This window comes from Erythranthe guttata, chromosome 11 (assembly GCF_056151865.1).
Source record: "Erythranthe guttata isolate IM_541 chromosome 11, IM_541, whole genome shotgun sequence".
Lineage (NCBI taxonomy): Eukaryota > Viridiplantae > Streptophyta > Magnoliopsida > Lamiales > Phrymaceae > Erythranthe > Erythranthe guttata.
The window spans coordinates 2004690-2024625 of NC_142543.1; the positions used below are offsets into that span (position 1 = coordinate 2004690).

At 34.2% G+C, this 19936-nt stretch overlaps 4 protein-coding genes across 5 annotated transcripts; all 4 read right to left on the bottom strand.

Annotated features, from left to right (window-relative positions):
• Positions 1-1957: 1957 nt before the first annotated feature.
• LOC105960653 (putative serine/threonine-protein kinase PBL11) lies at positions 1958-4267 on the bottom strand. Of its 2 annotated transcripts, none has more exons than XM_012984840.2 (7): positions 3936-4267; positions 3641-3847; positions 3486-3554; positions 3336-3404; positions 3192-3254; positions 2763-3085; positions 1958-2500 (listed from the first exon to the last, which is right to left on the bottom strand). In XM_012984840.2, exons 1-7 carry the CDS (start codon positions 4129-4131, stop codon positions 2081-2083), a joined length of 1347 nt encoding a protein of 448 aa, XP_012840294.2. In that variant the 5' UTR covers positions 4132-4267; the 3' UTR covers positions 1958-2080. The 2 variants fall into 2 exon arrangements, with proteins under 2 accessions (XP_012840294.2, XP_012840293.2); XM_012984839.2 differs by having other exon boundaries at positions 3480-3554.
• Positions 4268-5260: 993 nt separating this feature from the next.
• LOC105960654 (S-adenosyl-L-methionine-dependent methyltransferases superfamily protein) lies at positions 5261-7808 on the bottom strand. The gene is made up of 7 exons (XM_012984841.2): positions 7319-7808; positions 7122-7222; positions 6893-7033; positions 6696-6777; positions 6202-6395; positions 5965-6076; positions 5261-5601 (listed from the first exon to the last, which is right to left on the bottom strand). Exons 1-7 carry the CDS (start codon positions 7469-7471, stop codon positions 5365-5367), a joined length of 1020 nt encoding a protein of 339 aa, XP_012840295.2. The 5' UTR covers positions 7472-7808; the 3' UTR covers positions 5261-5364.
• Positions 7809-8306: 498 nt separating this feature from the next.
• Positions 8307-11441, bottom strand: LOC105960655 (putative flavin-containing monooxygenase 1). Its single transcript, XM_012984842.2, has 5 exons — positions 10711-11441; positions 9744-9981; positions 9471-9628; positions 9016-9380; positions 8307-8940 (listed from the first exon to the last, which is right to left on the bottom strand). Exons 1-5 carry the CDS (start codon positions 11167-11169, stop codon positions 8580-8582), a joined length of 1581 nt encoding a protein of 526 aa, XP_012840296.2. The 5' UTR covers positions 11170-11441; the 3' UTR covers positions 8307-8579.
• Positions 11442-12150: 709 nt separating this feature from the next.
• On the bottom strand, positions 12151-16569 carry LOC105960633 (putative flavin-containing monooxygenase 1). The gene is made up of 5 exons (XM_088825517.1): positions 16081-16569; positions 13473-13710; positions 13193-13368; positions 12749-13110; positions 12151-12671 (listed from the first exon to the last, which is right to left on the bottom strand). Exons 1-5 carry the CDS (start codon positions 16531-16533, stop codon positions 12314-12316), a joined length of 1587 nt encoding a protein of 528 aa, XP_088681643.1. The 5' UTR covers positions 16534-16569; the 3' UTR covers positions 12151-12313.
• Positions 16570-19936: the final 3367 nt, after the last annotated feature.

Here is a 19936-nt window from a genome sequence, read left to right on the forward strand (position 1 = left end):
TATTAAGGTATTTTGAGCTTGAATAGCATGTTAAACTCCCCATCCAAAGAAAAACAAACCGACGAACAAATCTCATGAGCTAGGCTCCTGAGTCACGTTTAGTTTCGGTGATCTGACGTCGTTTCGCCGCTTAAAAAATGAAAATTTGCTATTTTCGGAATGTTTTAGAAAATTCATATCAATTCATTGAAACATCACATGAGGACTCCGCCAGTTGTGTTTTTTCTGAAATTGCGAGTTCTATTAAAATTAGGTTTTGACTCATTTGTTAGTGTTCCTACAAAATGATCGTCTTTTCAGTTTTATTAAGGTTTTTTTTTTTGAGTTTTAATAGCAATTAAAAAAATTACCTTATAAAAACAGCTAGACGAACAGTACTCCTGAGCTTGATCATGAATCACATCTAATTTCGGTGGTTTGGCGTCTTTTTGACACTTAAAAATGAAATTTTGCTATATTAAGGAAGTTTTAGAAAATTCATATCAGTTCATTGAAACATCAGATGAAGATTCCATCAGTTTCATTGTTTCTAGAATTGCGAGTTCTATTAAAATTAAGTTTTAACTCATTTTCTATTTTTCCTTCAAAATGATCGTTTTTCTATGTTTATTAAGGTTTTTTGGGTTTTAATAACAATTAAAAAACTCTACCCCTATAAAAATAGCCAAACCTACAACACTCATAAGCTTGCTCATGAATCACGTCAGGTTTCGGTGATCGGACGACGTTTCGCCACTTAAAAATGAAATTTGCTATTTTAGGAAACTTTTAGAAAATTCATATCAATTCATTGAAATATCATATGAGGATTCCGTCAATTGTGTTGTTTCTGGAACTGCGAGTTCTATTTACATTAGGTTTAACTCATTTTCTATTTTTCCTTCAAAATGATCGTTTTTTCAGGTTTTATTAAGGTTGTTTTGAGTTTTAATAATAATTAAAAAACTTTACCCCTATAAAAAAACAGTCAGACGAACAATACTCATGAGCTTGCTCATGAATAAAATTAGATTTCAGTGATTTGACGTCTTTTTGACACTTAAAAATGAAATTTTGCTATTTTGGGAAAGTTTTAGAAAATTAATATCAATTCGTTGAAACATCATCATATAAGGATTACGTCAGTTGTGTTGTTTCTGAAATTGCCAGTTCTATTAAAATTAGGTTTTAAATAATATTTTTATTTTTCTTTCAAAACGATCGTTTTTCCAGGTTTATTAAGGGTTTTTGAGTTTTAATAGCACGTTAAAAATCTCATCCCAAGCAAAACAGACCGACTTACAAAACTCATGAGTTTTGCTCATGAATTACGTCAGGCTTTGGTGATCTGACGTCGTTTCATCTCTTAAAATTTTAATTTTGCTATTTTAGGAAAGTTTTAAAAAAAATTCATATCAATTCATTGAAACTTCAGATGAGGATTCCGTCAGTTGCGTTGTTTCTGGAATTACGAGTGATATTATAATTAGGTTTTTTTAACTCATTTTCTTATTTTTTTGCAAACCGATCGTTTTTTCTAGATTTATTAAGGTTTTTGAGTTTTAACCCCATCTCAAGCAAAACACACCGACGAACAAAACTCATGAGCTTAGCTCATGAATCACGTCATGTTTCGGTAATCCGGCGTAGTTTCGTCTCTTAAAAATGAAATTTTGCTGTTTTAGAAAAGTTTTAGAAAATTCATATTAATTCATTGAAACATTAGATGAGGATTCCATCAGTTGTGTTATTTGTGGAATTGCGAGTTCTATTAAAATTAGGTTTTAACTCATTTTCTATTTTTCCTTCAAAATGATCGTTTGTCCAGGTTTATTAAAGTAGTTTGAGTTTTGATAACAATTAAAAAACTCTACCCCTATAAAAACACCCAGACGAACAATACTCATGAGCTTGCTCATGAATCACATTTGCTGATCTGACGTCTTTTTGACACTTAAAAATTAAATTTATAGTTTCGGGTTTATATCGGACTTATTTCAAGCAAATATAAAATAAATTTGTTTTAATCCAATATTATTTGTAATTTACCCTTTCAAAATTGAATTAGCCGACAAAGAAACATCATGTACACATAAAGAAACTACCGAGGGATGCTAAAATCATCGTCGACACTAATACTCAAACACCTCAAACTAGCACTGTGGAAAGACAGACCATCAACATCTACATCAAATCTCTCAATGCTATGAGAGTAATCGTGATCGGACGGTTGGGGAATACTCCGGCTACTCGTGATTGGTCGGTCATAATTATTTGTGCGGACGCTTAACATTGGACGGTGATCGCTCGCGATTGGTAATAATAAGCCGTCGGCCGATTCTAGGGCTTGTTCGAGTTCTTCCCACACTTGTGTCATTGTAGGCCTTTCTTTGGGCTCTTTCACCACACATCTAAGAGCAAGTTGTCCGATTTTTAGCATTATTTCCATGTTGCACCCTTGTACTAGAAGATTTGTATCGATTATGTCTTCAACCCTACCTTTCTCGATGCTAGGGCTTGCCTGCAAATTATCATGTGTAATGAATTATGTACGTCCTTCTTACACGATGTATTTTTTATATATAGGAGTGTGAACGAGTCGAGTTCGAGTTGAACTGGTTCATTTTGGAGAGCTCAAGCTCAAGTAATTTTCTACAAATTCGAGCTTAACGATCTTAATTTTTTGAAGGTAAAAAAAAAATCGAATCTTGAGCTGCTTAACAATAAACCCTTTAAATTAATTCACATAAAATAAAATAGTTTTATCAAAAATTGCGACTTACCCAATGAATGATATGAGAATGGGTACTACTCCTACTCGACTCGACCGCAGGCCTAGCGGTAACAAGCTGAAGAAGTATCACTCCAAAACTATACACATCGGTAAACGGAGTCAAATGGAAGCTCGAACAATAAGCGGGGTCCATATAGCCAGGTGTCCCTTTTAACTGACTCGTAACGTGTGATTTATCCCCGTCTGGACCCGATCGAACGAGCCCAAAATCTGATACCTTGGCCTCAAATCCATCTCCGATTAATATATTACTCGGTTTTATATCACGGTGGATTATACTCGGGCTAATCTCTTCGTGCAGATGGGCTATCCCTAATACATATTGGCAACAATTTGAAAATGTAATTTAATTCGTTTACGAAGAAAATATTGTTAATTAATAGTGATCGATAATATTGGAGGATAATCAAGAACCTACCTTTAGCTGCTCCAATGGCTATATTTACTCTTTCCCTCCAAGTTAAAATACTTCCTCCCCTTCCTAATGATCAAAATAACTTGTTAATTTTTTTTATGTTTTTTAATTCGTTGGAAATATTTTTATTAAAGTCGATCGACTTACCGATAATGTAGTCTAGTAGTGAGCCATTAGTCACATACTCATAAACAAGAATTTTTGCAGCATTCGGCCCTGTACTTAAGACATACTTTTTAGTGACATAAAAATTAAGTTGATGATCTAATTAATTTTCGATAAATTCCTAACCTTTACCATTTCCTTCACAGAACCCCACAAGTCCGACAAGATTTTCATGCTTTACTTTCGATAGCAACTTCACCTCTGCAATTTCAAGAAAATATTGGTTTTAACACACTAAACGGATAGTCGAAACACGGTAAAATTACTCTTTTGCCCTTCTTACGTACCGTTTCTGAATTCTTCAGTGCTTATATATGATTCAGCATGAGGTTTCTTGATTGCCAGAGTAATCCCCTCCGTATCAAACGTACCTCGATAAACGTTGCCAAACGCACCCTTACCAACCATGCAAGCTTCGCTGAAATTGTCTGTGGCCTTTTGCAGTTCTTCCATACGAAAACACCTTAAATTCATCTTCTCCGCCTCTAGCTTTCCTATTGTTATGCTCACGAAAAAAAAATTTATTTAGGATTGAAATTCGATCCAACTTAAATGTTTTAAATAACATTTATAATGACCAACCTTTTTGCTTCCAAAATAACCTGCAGAAATTGGCTCGAAGTTTTTTTCTGAAACAGAAGCAAAACCAGCCTCCGACGAAAAGTATTACAATGACAATGACAAGAACACCTAGTACAGTTGTTTTGTTCGAAACAGATTTACCATGTCCGAATACTGTAGGCGGTGAAGCTGGTGAAAATGCTTGTCGGTTTGCCATACTTTTTTTCTCAATTTCTTGCAAGATTTTAACGGGTTTTTGTTAACCTATATATATTGGCTCATAGGAACATATTTTGTTTCTGATTCTGCATGAAACTGCAGTTATATTCCAAATAAAGAAGCTGGTCAGCATTAAAATTGTATTAATTTAGACAAAAAATGATGTTCTAGCCGGCTAATTATATTGCATATTATTATTCATGGTTGATTTATCAATTCTCCTCTGAATTGGTCAATTTTTTTTTCATTTTTTCATTTTTTAATTGTTTTTTAATTTTATAATTCTAGGCGGCATAAAAGGCCAAGAAAAGCATGTTAACATTGATTATAGACTTAATAGTTAGTTTTTTTTAAATCATTAAATTATGCAAAAATAGCCAAAAAAAAATAAGGGCTCCTGCATGCAACAATGACGTTTCGACGTAACATCAACGAAGTTTGATATGACGTCGAAAATCATTTTAAAAAATTAAACAAATAATAGAAGCAGAAAAAAAAGAAAAAAAAGAATTTGGATCAAGTGCCTTAGAGATAGATACTTCATCCGTTCTTAAATAATTGTCATTTTGGCCTAATAGTTTTCTTGATTCTTGTATTGCCAGCTAAAACAACTATTATATATACAGTTAAACTTCTATAATTAATTCAGCGAAATATCAAAATATTGAACCAGTATTTAGTACACAATTACCGAGCCGGGACCGAAAGAAATTATTATTTATGTGAAATTAAAAATTTATCGAGGTTCTACTATATTAATAAATGCTACAATACTGAAACATTTGACTGATCACTGAAGCACCAAATTTCAACTATGCCATTCACGAGGACAAATTCCAACAAAGAATCAAACAAAAACATTCACAGGAAAGGTTAAAAAGGTTGTCTTTGACTAGGTTTTCTGCAATAAGTCACCAGTTTAAAGAAACCTTTTTTCTTATAATAATAATAATAATAATAATAACCAAGTAATAAGACAAAATTAGTCCCTAATTAATCAGATTATGTTATTATTTCGGAACGATCTCCCGCAGATCCATGGAGATCAGCTGAATATTCATTCAACCAACTATTACATAATCAGAGGAAACGGTCCGAAATGGGGTTCATTATAAAACAATCGTGTCTTTTTCTCGATAGAAATCAACTTCAATATATGATTTTTATATCTATAATAACAAGTCCATGGAGCATGTTTTTATCGTAAAATAAATACATCAAAAAAAACAAATCAAGGTTTTTGTGCAGAAAACATGATAAAAGATTGCTGAACTATCTTGGTGTAATTAACGAGACCACAAGATTTGCAAACTTCCTCGATCTCCTCTTCTGTTAAATAGTTGTAGTTGCTTGTGATCCTCTCTCTAATTAAAGGCCTTAACCATGTCGGAGTTGATGAACTGACTCGAAGGAAAGTACTTCCAACAAATACGCCACCACTTCGTAATATTCGATTAATTTCAGCAATCTGACATTTTAAACAAATTAAAAGGTTCAATTTTTTTTTCTTTTCTTTCAAGAGATCAGGTATTAAGCGCTAACAAAGGCCCGTTTCAGTCTAGAAACAAACTTAGTCAACTCATTAAACAAACCACGACAAAGCATCTATAATTTCAATCCTCTACAACAGGAAAATTCTGTGCAATCGATACTTATTTGACAAGCAAATTATGTCTCATTCAAAATTCAGTTTAACCAGCCTATATTTGACATATATATACAGCTTTAAAGGAATTTAGTGTTGTCTCGAACAGCCACTTTTGGTGTCATTTAAATACGGAAATATTACTATCTTCGTTTTCTACATCGATTTGAAAATTAGGAAACTTACTGCATTTGAAGGAGAAGGCCAACAATGCAATGCTGCACCAGCATGAACAGCATCAACGGAACCGGATGCAAAGGGAAGTCTTGAAACATCGGCTCTCACAAGTGCAAGATTACTGCAGAATTTCGAACGAAAAAAAAATGTCCCAAAATTCCATTACCTTTTCTAAGGAAATATAAAAGACCTGAACTAATATTAGCAGAAACAGTGTTTCGAAAAAATGAGGAAAGAAATGCTCACGAGTTTAAGATAGCATCGTCGTTTTTAATGAAATCAAAACACTGGCGAAGCATATTTTCAGAAAAATCAAGTGCAACGACTCTCGAGTAGGACCCCGATTTCGCAAATTTCCTGGAAAACAAACCACTGCCACAGCTCACATCTATGAGGACCCCACCTTCGGCTGGTTTAAAGTATTCCTGCGCCATACTGAACTGCAAGAAAATTTTGTGGTTATGGAGACGAGTTATCAATTCAAATCACTATATATAGTTTGTTCGTTTTTAAGGTTAACCATTACGCAATTAAATACTATACAAGTAATCAAAATAACAAGACAGCGTGAACATAAAAAATTGGATAACTCGAACACGTTTCCTTATTGACTGACGCTAACAAATGACGCTAACAAATGACAGATGTATGGAAGCATATATAATATAAAGATAATTAAGCACGTAAAGCAATTAATCCGGCTCGCCTAGTTCTGTAAATGAGATGTAAGAATTATCTACCTCTTCGTCTGGACCGGGGAAACCTCTACTGTTAAAATTCTGGCGCCACCCCCTCTCGTAAACAAATGAGACCAATGGGCTCCTAAATAAAAAGCGACGGAAACCGACATCGGATTCAAAAAATATCATCATAAAATATCAGAATTTGCAATTCACTCTATCCGGCAAATGAGTTTACGATGACCAGTATTTCACACCTGAATAACTCAGTGCCAGCTGGTTGGAACTCGTTGTACTCCTTTGTGCCAGAAGTAACCGTAAGATCAAGATACAGGTTTCTGCTCGAATACGACTTGTTGCAATTCCTACATTTGAAACCAGACCTATATATTGCTTGCCTGCACATCGTTACCGAATTGAATTAAAAACGGGCACCATATCAACACTAAACAATTCCTTACAATTATTCGCAAAATTCAGACTTACAAATTGAAACCAGACGGGCCTTTTCGTATCAGCGGCTCGTAACAAATTGCGCAAGCAAACAACTCAACATCCGAAGTACTTTGTGCTTCACGGCTTGATTCCTAATCATCATGACATACATATATTTATATATAGATACAAAAAGGGGGAAAAAAAGTAGAAATACGGGCATAAAAAGAGTAAGAAATGAGAATTACGGTGTCAAGTGCAACAGCAGAGCTCGCTCGAATGCTGGCAGTAGCAAAACTAGGGTTGGGGCGGATTTGCGAATTGCGGGAAAGATGAGGGCTTTTTGGAAAAAATGGAGAATAGTGATGGAACCGAAGTGAGGGCTGGAGAGCAACGGCCATATTCTACGGCTGATGATGGCGGCCGGGCGGTGGGTTGACGCCGGGGTTCCTTTCTCTTTCCGTTTGATGATTCTTTTTGTATGATGTGTAGAGATACATACACAAGCCTATATATATTGGCGATTTCACCGCAGAGAGAAGAAGTGGAGGAAATTTCTGATATTTTTGCTTCATTTTGTTTGTGAATTAATGGTGAATTGTGTGGCCAGAGGAGAGGGTTCTCCACCAAGTCTAATTTTCCCCCAATTTTTGAGTTAATTCAATTTTAGGGTTTTATTAATTTCCCCCTTTCCCTTCTAGCTGTTTTTTAATATTTATTTATTAATTATTGTATTAACACTTTTATTTCTTGCTTCTAATTGCTAGTTAACGTTAAAAATATTATATATTAATGTTATAAAAACCATATAATATATATGGGAAAATTGTAATTTTAGTCATATATGTTGGTCTCTTTAGGGATTTAGTCTAGTTGTTATATTTCAATTTTACATGCAATAACTATGCAAGTTATAACTTTTAGTCCTATTTCACTCAAACTTTAAAATTTTAGCCGACGTTTAATAATGTACATAACAAACTCGTAGAAAATTTATTTATATGGACAGTTAAAAATTATAAATGCTCCTCTAATTTGATTTATAAATGAGTCGTGTCACATAATTAAAGTTCTACAAATTGTAAGTCAGATGTCGAATTTATAAATTTCCAAGCTTCCATGTAAGCAAAATGCGTCAGGTTTATTTGTCGCGTCATAAAATTGAAAATCATGCAAAATATGACTGAAAATACTATATTTGCAAAGTTATTGCATGTAAAACTAAAACATGACAAGTTAGAGGACTAAATTCTTAAATATGCTAACATAGAGGACCAAAACTACAATATTCTCAATATATATATTAATAAAAAAGGTGGAGAACTTGCCACATAGTTATAACTGTCACCATTGCTTTTAGTGGTTCAATTTATTAAAAACTTATTTAAAACACACACCCCAAAAATGCAAGTAATTACCATAACAAAAGCCTTATTCCATGATCATGAACATAATCAGATGCTAATCATGATTTAATCATGGCCATAATCAGGTGCTAATCCTTCATAATCAGACCTGACCAGGTGCTATTCCTACATAATCAGCCGGTCCATAAGGCTGAAACAACTCGGCGAAAAATCCCTTCTTTCGTCTCGGATTACATCCGATATCTCTGCACAACTGATCGTTGTAGTAAATGTGGACCCCACCTATACAAGCTCGTCTGAACTTACCGTTGCCCGAGTATTTCTTCATGTACTTGTCCCATTCTTGAATATCCTTTTCCATTTCTTTAATACTCGGCAAATTAAAAGCCCCGTCTAGAAAAAACGATAGCCATTTGCACCTCATTTCGAATGTGTACAGATTCGCAAGCGACTCCGAGTAACCGATTATTGCTAGCTGTGGAATCCTCGGATGTACCATTTGTCTGAAATGAAAAAATAAATAAAAAATAATTAATCTCCATATTGAAATATAAATAAGAAAAAATAAATTATGTTACCTATAGAGAGGAATTGTGGAGGAGGGAGATCCTTCAATGTAGGTTTGAAAAGTCGGAGAAGAAAATAAATTCTTGAGCTTTTCTTCGCCTTTATATCCGGTGGCGAATATGACAATATCTACTTTTACGGGATTATTTTCGTCTCCGTCGATAATTAAACCTTCTTTGCAGAAGCTAATAAACTTATTTGATTTCTTCAGAATAATACTTTTATCTTCAACTTTATCGTAGAATTTCTCCGGAAGAAACAGTATCTGACACGAGGATGCTTCTTGGAAAAAGCTCTGTTTCGGAATCATATCGTATTTCTTCAAGGGAAGTTTATATTTAAGATAGCTTTCGATCATCTTAGAGACCGCCCAACGCTAAAAAAAATCACGTGACGACGAATATAAGTTCATAAATACTTATATCTTTTTTTTTAATTGGAAAAGTCGAAAAAAAGTTTTACGTACCAAAGGTGAAAGTGAGGTGGCCAACATACTAGAAAAGAGGCCTTCGCCGGGTTTATGAACCATAAGCTCGGAAAATCGATTGAAGCCCAAATAAGCGATTGAAGATGTATACATCCAATGGGTGGTTCTTTGGATCACTGTACAAGGGTTTTTATTCCCTGAATAAACATTTCAAGAATATTAATATATCCTTTTTTCTTTTTAACATTGCCCGATTTTTTTTAATTATTTTCGACACAATATAGGATTATGAAAAGAAAAAAAAAATCTCACCGTTTGCATTTGCGCATTCGAATGCAATGTCGATAGCTGATTTGCCGGAGCCTATAATAGCAACTTTTTTACCTTTAATAAGCTCTGCAGCACTAGCATTGTCCATGGCGGAGTATTCCATCGAATGCAACACTTTGCCGGAAAATATTTCCGGGCCCGATTCCAGTGGGAACTCCGGGATGTTGGCCAGGCCACTGAATCTTCCGATGCAGACAACAACAAACTCTGCTTCATACTCCTGCCACATAAAAATTTATTAGGAACCGCGTTATCGATCTTTTTTTGATATTTTTCGTTTATTAGGATTTTGTATATTGAACCCTTAGTCAACTAATTTGTATTAGTTACGCATCAATCAACGAAATACTCGACTACTTTTTTTTTTAGTTAGTCGACGACTAAGTTCTTTTTAGTTAGTTAACTAAGCTATACAAAGTAGTGGACCAAGTATATTTTAGTTAGACATCAATTTTGACGAAGAATTAATCGATCGTTTTTCATTTAGTAACCGACTAAGGACACGTTTGGCAAAGCTTATTTAAAATATCTTATAAACCCTTACATCAAGGTTTATTTTAGTTATTAACTAAGCTTTACAAAGTAGCAGGCTAAATTAGTAAGCTGAAATTCAAGTCAACTAATCCTAGTCAACTAAAATAGTCAACTAATTTTTGTAGTTAGTCGAATATAATTTTTCTTTGTTTTTCCCTAAATTAATGTTATACCTAATTCCATAACTTCCCCAAATTAATGCTATACCTAATTATTTATCACGCAAATGCAACTAGTGATATTACTCATTTACCCCTCAAATCAGAGAATATTTTGAATATATATTAATATTATATAATATTTTATTTTAACAATTATAAATCCTAAGCATAAAACAATTCCACGTCAGAGAATATTTACAGACAGGATCATGAATATAATAAAAATATACATACAATCATACAAAAACTCTTACCTTGATAGTCTGATTTTGAGTGTCGAAAACTTTAAGGATCCACCTGCCGCCGCCATTGGAGGCGGCGGAGGAGCCAAAAGCACCTCCACCACCGCCCCACAAATCCCACGTCAGCATCTCGTCATCGGAAACTCCGACATAGTCTATGCTCACAACCTCGGAGTTGAATCTAATGTACCGTAACAGCTCGAATTTGGCGGCGTACGATTGCACATACTCCAGAAGCTGTTTGTTATGAGGGAAAACATCTTCAACAGAAGTCGGCCACGCGAAATCGGAGAACTGGAAAGTTTCCTTCACGTTCTGGAGCCTCGTCGTTTCGTTCGTCTGGTTCCACAGACCACCGACCTTATCCTGCGCCTCGAACACGATTGGATCGTAGCCGTTGGATGCTGCGTGTTTACACGCCAGCAGGCCGCTGATTCCGGCTCCGATGATCGCCACCCTCTTCTCCATCATTTTTTATTTATTGATTTATTTGATTATTATTACGAATTGGAGGGTACATAAATGCATGCATGCCAATTGATAAAAGGGTGTAGAGAGCGTGAATTTACTTATCTCAATTAGTTAATAGCCAACCTGTCGGCTCAACTACCAATAAATGTCTATTTAATATAATTTAGGTGAGTAAATAAATGCAGTGTGTTTTCTTTAATTTTTTATTTATTTTTTCTTTTTTGAGAGGTTCTTGAATATATTGCTGAATAATCCTTATAATTTGACCCAACAAACAATCAATTTGAACCCACATTATATAGTGTTTGGTACATGCAATAAATATCATCAAATTTTGTTACCTACGTACATTTCTGTGTGTGTGTATATATATATATTATTAAGGGTAAATTACGGTCACCCCTGATGTAAGGTCGAATTACGAAAAAACTCCTTACGTTTGGATAATTATAATCACTCCCACAATTATAAATCTTCTTACATTTCCACCCTCGTGGTATCAAATTTAGTGGATTTTTTTAAATTATGAGGAATATTCTTCAATTTGTACCCGTTTTACCTCATTCAAGCTCCACGTTTTGAAATAAGATGATCATAAGATGTGTCTCTTGGTATGTAAATATCAGATTGTGGTGTATTAAAAACTGCATTATTAGCACAAAACGAGTACAAACTATAGAACATTCCACAAAATGTAGAAGATTCTGTTGAATTTGACGCCATACCAAACATGAGGGATATTTTCGTAGTTTAACTTTACCTCACGGGGTGGGGTAATTCACCCTATATATATATTTAATTTATGTTTTCTACCTTATCATATTTAATTAAACATGTGCAAATAGTGCATACATTTTGCCTTTGTTGCAAGAACCTAATTATGAGCTTTCAACTATGGGGTTAATGTTCAAACGGTTGAGGAAGATTGTGGTTGGGTGGTTGGTGGTTGACATTTTAACAAAAAAAATAAATTTAAAAGAATTTGAAGGAATTAAAAATTAAATAACCCACTTATAATTGAACGATAAATTATTGGATTAACCAAACATCGAATACAATCCGAACAAAAGATTCTTGCAATAAAAACGACAATCAAAACAAGCTCAGACACGTAATTACGACTTCAAATTATTCATTACAACAATCATAACTGAGGCGCTAATCCTGCATAATCAGCCGATCCGTAAGGCTGAAACAAATCTTCGAAAACCCCCTTCTTCCGTCTCGGATTACATCCGATATCTCTGCACAACTGATCGTTGTACCAAATGTGGACCCCACCGATACAAGCTCGTCTGAATTTACCGTTGCCCGAGTATTTCTTCATGTACTTGTCCCATTCTTGAATGTCATTTTCCATTAATTTAATTCTCGGCAAATTAAAAGCCCCGTCTAGAAAAAACGATAGCCATTTGCACCTCATTTCGAATGTGTACAGATTCGCAAGCGATTCCGAGTAACCGATTATTGCTAGCTGTGGAATCCTCGGATGTATCATTTGTCTGAAACAAAATAAAAAAACAATTAAAACTCAATATCGAAAAATATATAAAAAAAAAAAAATATACATAATTGTTACCTATAGAGAGGAATTGTGGAGGTGGGAGATCCTTCAATGTAGGTTTGAAAAGTTGGAGAAGAAAATATATTTTTCAGCTTTTCGTCGCCTTTATATCCGGTGGCGAATATGACTATATCTACTTTTACGGGATTATTTTCTTCTCCATTTAAGATTAAACCTTCTTTGCAGAAGGTAAATTGATTTGATTTCTTGAAAATAATGCTTTTATCTTCGACTTTGTCGTAAAATTTTTCCGGTAGAAAGAATATCTGACAAGAGGAAGCTTCTTGAACGAAGCTCTCTTTCGGAATCATATCGTATTTTTTCAATGGAAGTTTTCTTCTGATATGGCTTTCGACGAACTTAGTGACCACCCAACGCTAAAAAAATGTCGAAAAAATACGAGATTTATAAAAAAAACTCAATCTTGAAATTTAAAAGACAAAAAAAAAAATCACTTACCAAAGGTGAAAGCAATGTGGCGAAAATACTAGAAAATAGCCCTTCACCCGGTTTATGAACCATAAGCTCGGAAAATCGATTGAAGCACAAATAACCGAAATTGACTCCCCATGGTTGTGCATCCGGAAGCATCCAATGAATGGTTCTTTGGATTACGGTACACGGGTTTTTATTCCCTGGAGTACACGAAATTCTAATTACAATACCCTTTTTTTTTCGGGTGACAATTAAGTTAGTACTATGGTTAATTAATTGCGAGAAGATCGAAGAAATGTCTCACCGTTGGCATTTGCGCATTCGAACGCAATATCGACGGCTGATTTGCCTGAACCTATAACAGCAATTCTTTTTCCTTTAATAAGCTCTGCAGCATTAGCATTGTCCATGGCCGAGTAATCCATTGAATGCAACACTTTGCCGGAAAATATTTCCGGGCCGGATTCCGGTGGGAACTCCGGGATGTTAGGTAGGCCACTGAATCTTCCGATGCAGACAATAACAAACTCTGCTTCATACTCCTGCATGCCACATAAAATATATATCTATCAACTTCATAAAAGCATTCTTTTTTTCGATAATTTTTTGGTGCCCGTTAAGCCGTTTTAAGTGATCTTAATTCTTTTGGTTAAAAGATTGGAAAACAACTAACAATAATAGAAAAAATTACTTCTAGATATTTGATACGATATATTAATATATATCGTTTAATTATTAGATAGTTAGTATTTTTATTATTAATTAATTAGAATAGTTTATTTAGGTTTATTATATACATAGCCGTGTGTTTAGGTTAGGATAGATATTTAGTATTTTATTAGTATAGGTAATTATGTTTCCTAGTTAGATTAGGATTCTAGGGTTTTATTCTCTTTAAATAGTCGTATTGTGCTAGGGTTTTGATTATGCAGAGAAATAATAAAGAAGAATAGATCTTACGTTTCGTAGGAAATATTTATGATACTCAAGAGATCGCATCAATTGGTATCAGAGCGAAGTTGCGATAACACCAACGCTTCGTTAGCAAAGCAGCGATTATATCAAAGCTAAGCTGGAGCAAAGTTGAGATCACATCAAAACTTTGTGAAAATCATGATGTCAGAAACAAGACGGTTGGAGCGACTGGAAAAATCCGTAGAGAAATTACGGATTAGTTTTCAGAAATTGCTCGAACAAAGTCAAGGACGACGTCAACGCCATCATCAAAGCCGAAGGGACCGCCGCCAAACACCCCCTACGCCACCGCCGCTGCCGCTGCCGAGCCTATCGCCGGAGGAAGAGGACGACGATGACTTTTTCGAAGATCCACTGCCGCCGCCAATGCCAAGCCTACCGCAAAAGGAAGAGGAAGATGATGACAATGATTTTTTCGAAGAACCCCAATTTTTTGTGAGTTCGCCGAAAGATGAATTATCGGATTCACTTGAGGTAATTTGGGACGAAGAAGAGGAATTAACTAAGGAAGAGAACGAAGAACTACAGGGGATATTGGGAGATTTCCATGGTGTGCAAAAGAAAGGAGACGAACAAGATTTGGTGACTTTGAATGAGCCCGGATCTGTAAAGACGACTGAGAAAAATAAAAGCATGATATTGATTGTGAAGGAGATGAAATTTGAAAAGGCAATTGAGAAGGTCGATTTGTCGGGAAAGAGATTGAGAAATTTAATTCGGGCAGATAGGTTTATCTTTCGAAAAGAGCTCGATTTTTTATCGTGTTTTTTGGAGTTAATTCGGAAGCAAGTCAATGAACAAATCGATGAAGTCAAACATAGGTGGAAACGCAAGGAAGAGGGACCAAATTGACTTGAACCTTGAGGACAAGGTTCATTTCAAGAGGGGTGGTTTGATACGATATATTAATATATATCGTTTAATTATTAGATAGTTAGTATTTTTATTATTAATTAATTAGAATAGTTTGTTTAGGTTTATTATATACATAGCCGTGTGTTTAGGTTAGGATAGATATTTAGTATTTTATTAGTATAGGTAATTATGTTTCCTAGTTAGATTAGGATTCTAGGGTTTTATTCTCTTTAAATGGTCGTATTGTGCTAGGGTTTTGATTATGCAGAGAAATAATAAAGAAGAATAGATCTTACGTTTCGTAGGAAATATTTATGATACTCAAGAGATCGCATCAATACCTCAAATTAAACAAAATATATATAACCTATTAACTTGGGAAAATTTTGAATACATATATATAGGGTGGTATATTACAACCACCTCCCTGATGTAAAACATAATTACAAAATAAAAAACCTTCTTTTTGAGAAATTACATCCGCGCCTGCTGTTAGTAAATTTCTTACATCCACCCCTACAAAAGGGTGTTAATGTAAGAAATCTATAAATTTCAGGGAGGTTGATTAAATATGGGAAAAGGAGGGGGGTTTTCGCAAAAACAAAGTCTAGTATCTATTACAATTACATTATCAAGAATAGTATTGTGATCTTATCTTATGTAATAGATTTGATCAACATTTTCAAACGAAAACGACACCTCAGAAAGATCGGACCGCACAATTTCATCTAATTAAAAACCAAACGAGACCTTATTATGGAAAAAAATTAGATGATACACCTGATTATTTATACTTAATGAACTTGAATCGTAGATCTACACATAATTACACACACATCCATGCGTATGTGTGCTTAGTGAATAGTATTTTAATCAAATCTACAATTTAAATACTATTTTAATCAAATCTAAAATTTAAATACACCCAGTGTAAATAACCAGTCGTAACATCTGTACCGTAATAATACCATATATAAACTACTTCAATCTTGTGATAAATCTATTAAGAACTTAAAATGCCACGTGTCCACTAAAAATCAGGAAAAAAAAAAATTAATAAAAAAGTAATTCCGAGTTCTGACCTTTATGGATTCATGTTCAGTGTCGAAAACTTTGAGGATCCACTTGCCGCCGCCATTGGAGGCGGAGGAGCCAAAAGCATCTCCACCACCGCCCCACAAATCCCACGTCAGCATCTCGTCATCGGAAACTCCGACATAGTCTATGCTCACAACTTTGGAGTTAAACTTAATGTACGGCAAAAGCTCGAAGTTGTCGGCGTAGGATTGCAGGTAACCGACGAGCTGGCTGCTCCGGGGGAACATGTCTCCGACGAGCGGCGGCCACGGGAAATCGGAGAACTGGAAAACTTCCTTCACGTTCTGGAGCCTAGTGGTTTCGATCGTCTGGTTCCACAGACCACCGATCTTATCCTGCGCCTCGAACACGATTGGATTGTAGCCGTTGGATGCTGTGTACTTACACGCCAGCAGGCCGCTGATTCCGGCGCCGATGATCGCCACTCTTTTCTCCATTATTTTAGATATCGATTCTGTAATCTTTATAATAACTAATACTTTTAAGTTTTAATTAATTAATATTAATATTAAATATTATAATTGTAGGTGCATAATGGAGATATGGGCTGATATCAGTAGCAGGGTGTGAATTTACTTATCTGCCCCCCATGCTGTCCTTTGGCAATTAGTGAACGTTCTTTTTTTTAATATTGGTATATATATCCATATTTTTAATTTGGATTCAACGTCGAACTAAACATATTAAATTACACACACACGCAGGATCGGAGTCGAGTTTGAATTCGAGTTCATTTGTTTACGAATAATTAGAGAAATGATGTGCTCGAATTTAATTAATCGGAGCGACTCGTTAAACTTTTGAGTCCTGGTTTATTTACTCCATGATTATACAAATAAATAAAATTGAGAGTTGACCGTTGACTTTTGACTGTTTTACACTTTTACCCCATCTTACTACTTTACTGTTATTAAAGTCAAACTTGAACTCTTGAATGCAACTAAAAAATCAAAATCAAAATCTTGCCAAACACGACGCTAATGATCTGTACCAGTGCCAGCTGTTGAAGAAAATATATATAATATTATATGGATTATTATTTAATTAATTGCAGTATAAAGTGGTCCAAATTAAATAATAATAAAAAGAATTATAGAGAGGCTATTATATTCGAGAAGAATCCTAGGAAATGGACCATATCTCAAAATCAATTTGGGCCGTTATGATTTTTGGGGCTCATGTTATAATTCCTACAAGTTGTATTGGATTCGAAAGTTCATAGTCCACACGATTAGTACATTTTTTTTCCGAAAGTGAAAAATTAAATTACAATTCCGTTCCAAAAAAAAATGGATAGATTTCGGGAAATTGGAATGAAGAAAAAGTTATTCCAAAATTGGATTTTTTTTGTACGAAACTTACTTATTTGTATTGGTATTAAAATTAAATTTTATTAAAATTGAAAACCGTTTTTAAGGTAGAAAATACAATAAATCACTTTTGAAATGTTAGCAATAGCAATTTTTGTTTTAACTTATTGTTGAGTGTATAGTTTACACTCAATGTATACTTTCTTACGATGACTTTTGTATATTTTTATTGATTTAATGATGCTTAATGAGTGTTTTATTGTATTTTAGGTACAACTTGACGATTTGGGAGTTCCAAGGACGAAACGAGCAAAAAAGGTTCAAAAAAGGGCAAAAACGGAAGAAAACAAAAATATGCTGAAAATTGGACGGCGCGGCCGTGCCAAATTTAGCCTATTTTTGGCGCGGTCGCGCCGATTGCAGAATTTGGACAGTGAGTTTCAGCGATTCTCATGCGGTCGTGTGAGAATTACACTGATTTTCACGCGGCCGCGGCAAAACACGCTGGAGACAATTTTGGACTTTTAATCACACAAGGAAACCTAAATTCTTCTACCAAGTTGGGGCATCTATTTAAGGGCAAACCAAGCACGAATTAGAGGACTTTTGAACACAATCCTAGAGGAAGAGGAGCGAGAGAACGAAGAAACGAAGACGGAGAATTGACAAATCTTCATCTCAATTCTTCTTTCATCCAGCTTTTCTTAATCTATTTCTTTTTATATTTTTATGATGTTTTTCTTAGAGAACATGAGTAGCTAAATTTTTAATCTAGGATTTTGTTGGAACCCTATGTGGGGATGGTGAACCCGTTTTCTTGAGATTATGCAATTATGATTTTATGATTATTTCTTCTACTTGTTATGATTGTTAGTGCATGAACCTGATCATTTTATGTGCTTTATTTGTGATTATTGAGATTGATTCGACAGAGCTAGTTTGATAATTAGACGGTAGGTAGAAGAGCTTTCAAGTAGTTTTCACCGGATGAGTGTGTCAATTGCATGTGGTGTCGTAGACATACAGATATCACCTTAGGTAGCCATTTACGAAACTTGTTAGTTAATGTTTTATTTATAATTGGTTTGCATAGACATATAGTGAACCGTTTATGAATAATAGACTCATAATACACGCGGCAACGGGTTATGAGTAAATTAGTGTCTCGGGTTAATAATCATGAATCATATATTTCATAATTGAGGGGTTTTGGGTGAGCAATTCTTGCATAGGGGGAAGATAAAATCCTAGGTCCGTTTTTATTGATATTTTCTCGTGTTTATTTGCTTCATAATTAGTTTAATTATTTAGTTGATTATATTTCATAACCTTGCGTAGGCTGGATAAAAATTATAATTGTTAGAATTTGGTACTTAGGAATAGCTAATTTGAGTATTCCCTGTGGGATCGACATCCGATTCTCACGAGTCCACTTTTACTACTTGTTTGCGATACGTGCACTTGCGTTTAGGTATTTAGCTCCAACACTTATCTTAAAATAAGTTGATTTAAGCTTAAAATATAAAATGCGCCCCTAAACCAACTTCTTCTAACATAAGTTGTTGAAAATTGTTTTTTCATGAAATTTGCAAACTACTATAACTTTTAGAAGTTATAAATTGACACATATCATGAACTTAACTCATAATCAACAACATTTATTTTTTTTAAAAGCGTTTGCAAACATAAGTGGTTTCGCTTTAATGGCACTAAATAATAAAATTCATTCAATAAGCCTATTCAAAATCATCCTCTATTTCAACTTTCAATTATATAAAAAAATCAAAAATCAGCCTCTATTTCAACTTTCACCTATGTAAGTTTAAATTTTACCAAAAACAAGATTGACTTTTGAACTTATCACTAAAAATTAAAATTTCATTTAATAATAAATTTATTAAAGCAAACAGAAAAAAATAATAATAATAAATATATAAATAAATAAATAAAAGTAAGCAATTGAGGGGCATCATGTGGAAGATGGCAATAATAATAGTATTTTAATGGTGTTTGTCGTGTAAGATAAATTTACAGGATCTGCCCTCGTGCGCCTCAGTTGCAGATTCTTTCTGTTTGTTCTCCACCTCCCCCCACTCGTGTGTTTCTTTGACCTTTGACTTTTTTTTTTTTTTTTAATACTACTATTTTTCAATTTTCATCTTAAAAACATTGACAAAAAATGTCAAGGCAAAAACTCAAATTTAACTAATAATGCATTTTTTATTTTTATTTTCCTTACAAAAACATCATCATCATGAATGGGAAAAGGGAGATTTTAAAACATATAAATATATAATATAGATAGTGTGGTTAAAGTAGAGTAGCAAAATACGACTTGTTAAACGCTACTCGTGCAGTTAAAAAATTCGATGAATTAATAAACTCGTTTAGATAATGTATTGTTTTGGTCCTAACTCGAGGACATCAAGTTAGAAAAATGTTTCGATAAATTAATAGAATTTCTCCCCTATAGGCCCGATCTGCAATACATCAATTCTACGCAACATTACACTTAAAACGTTAGAAATTT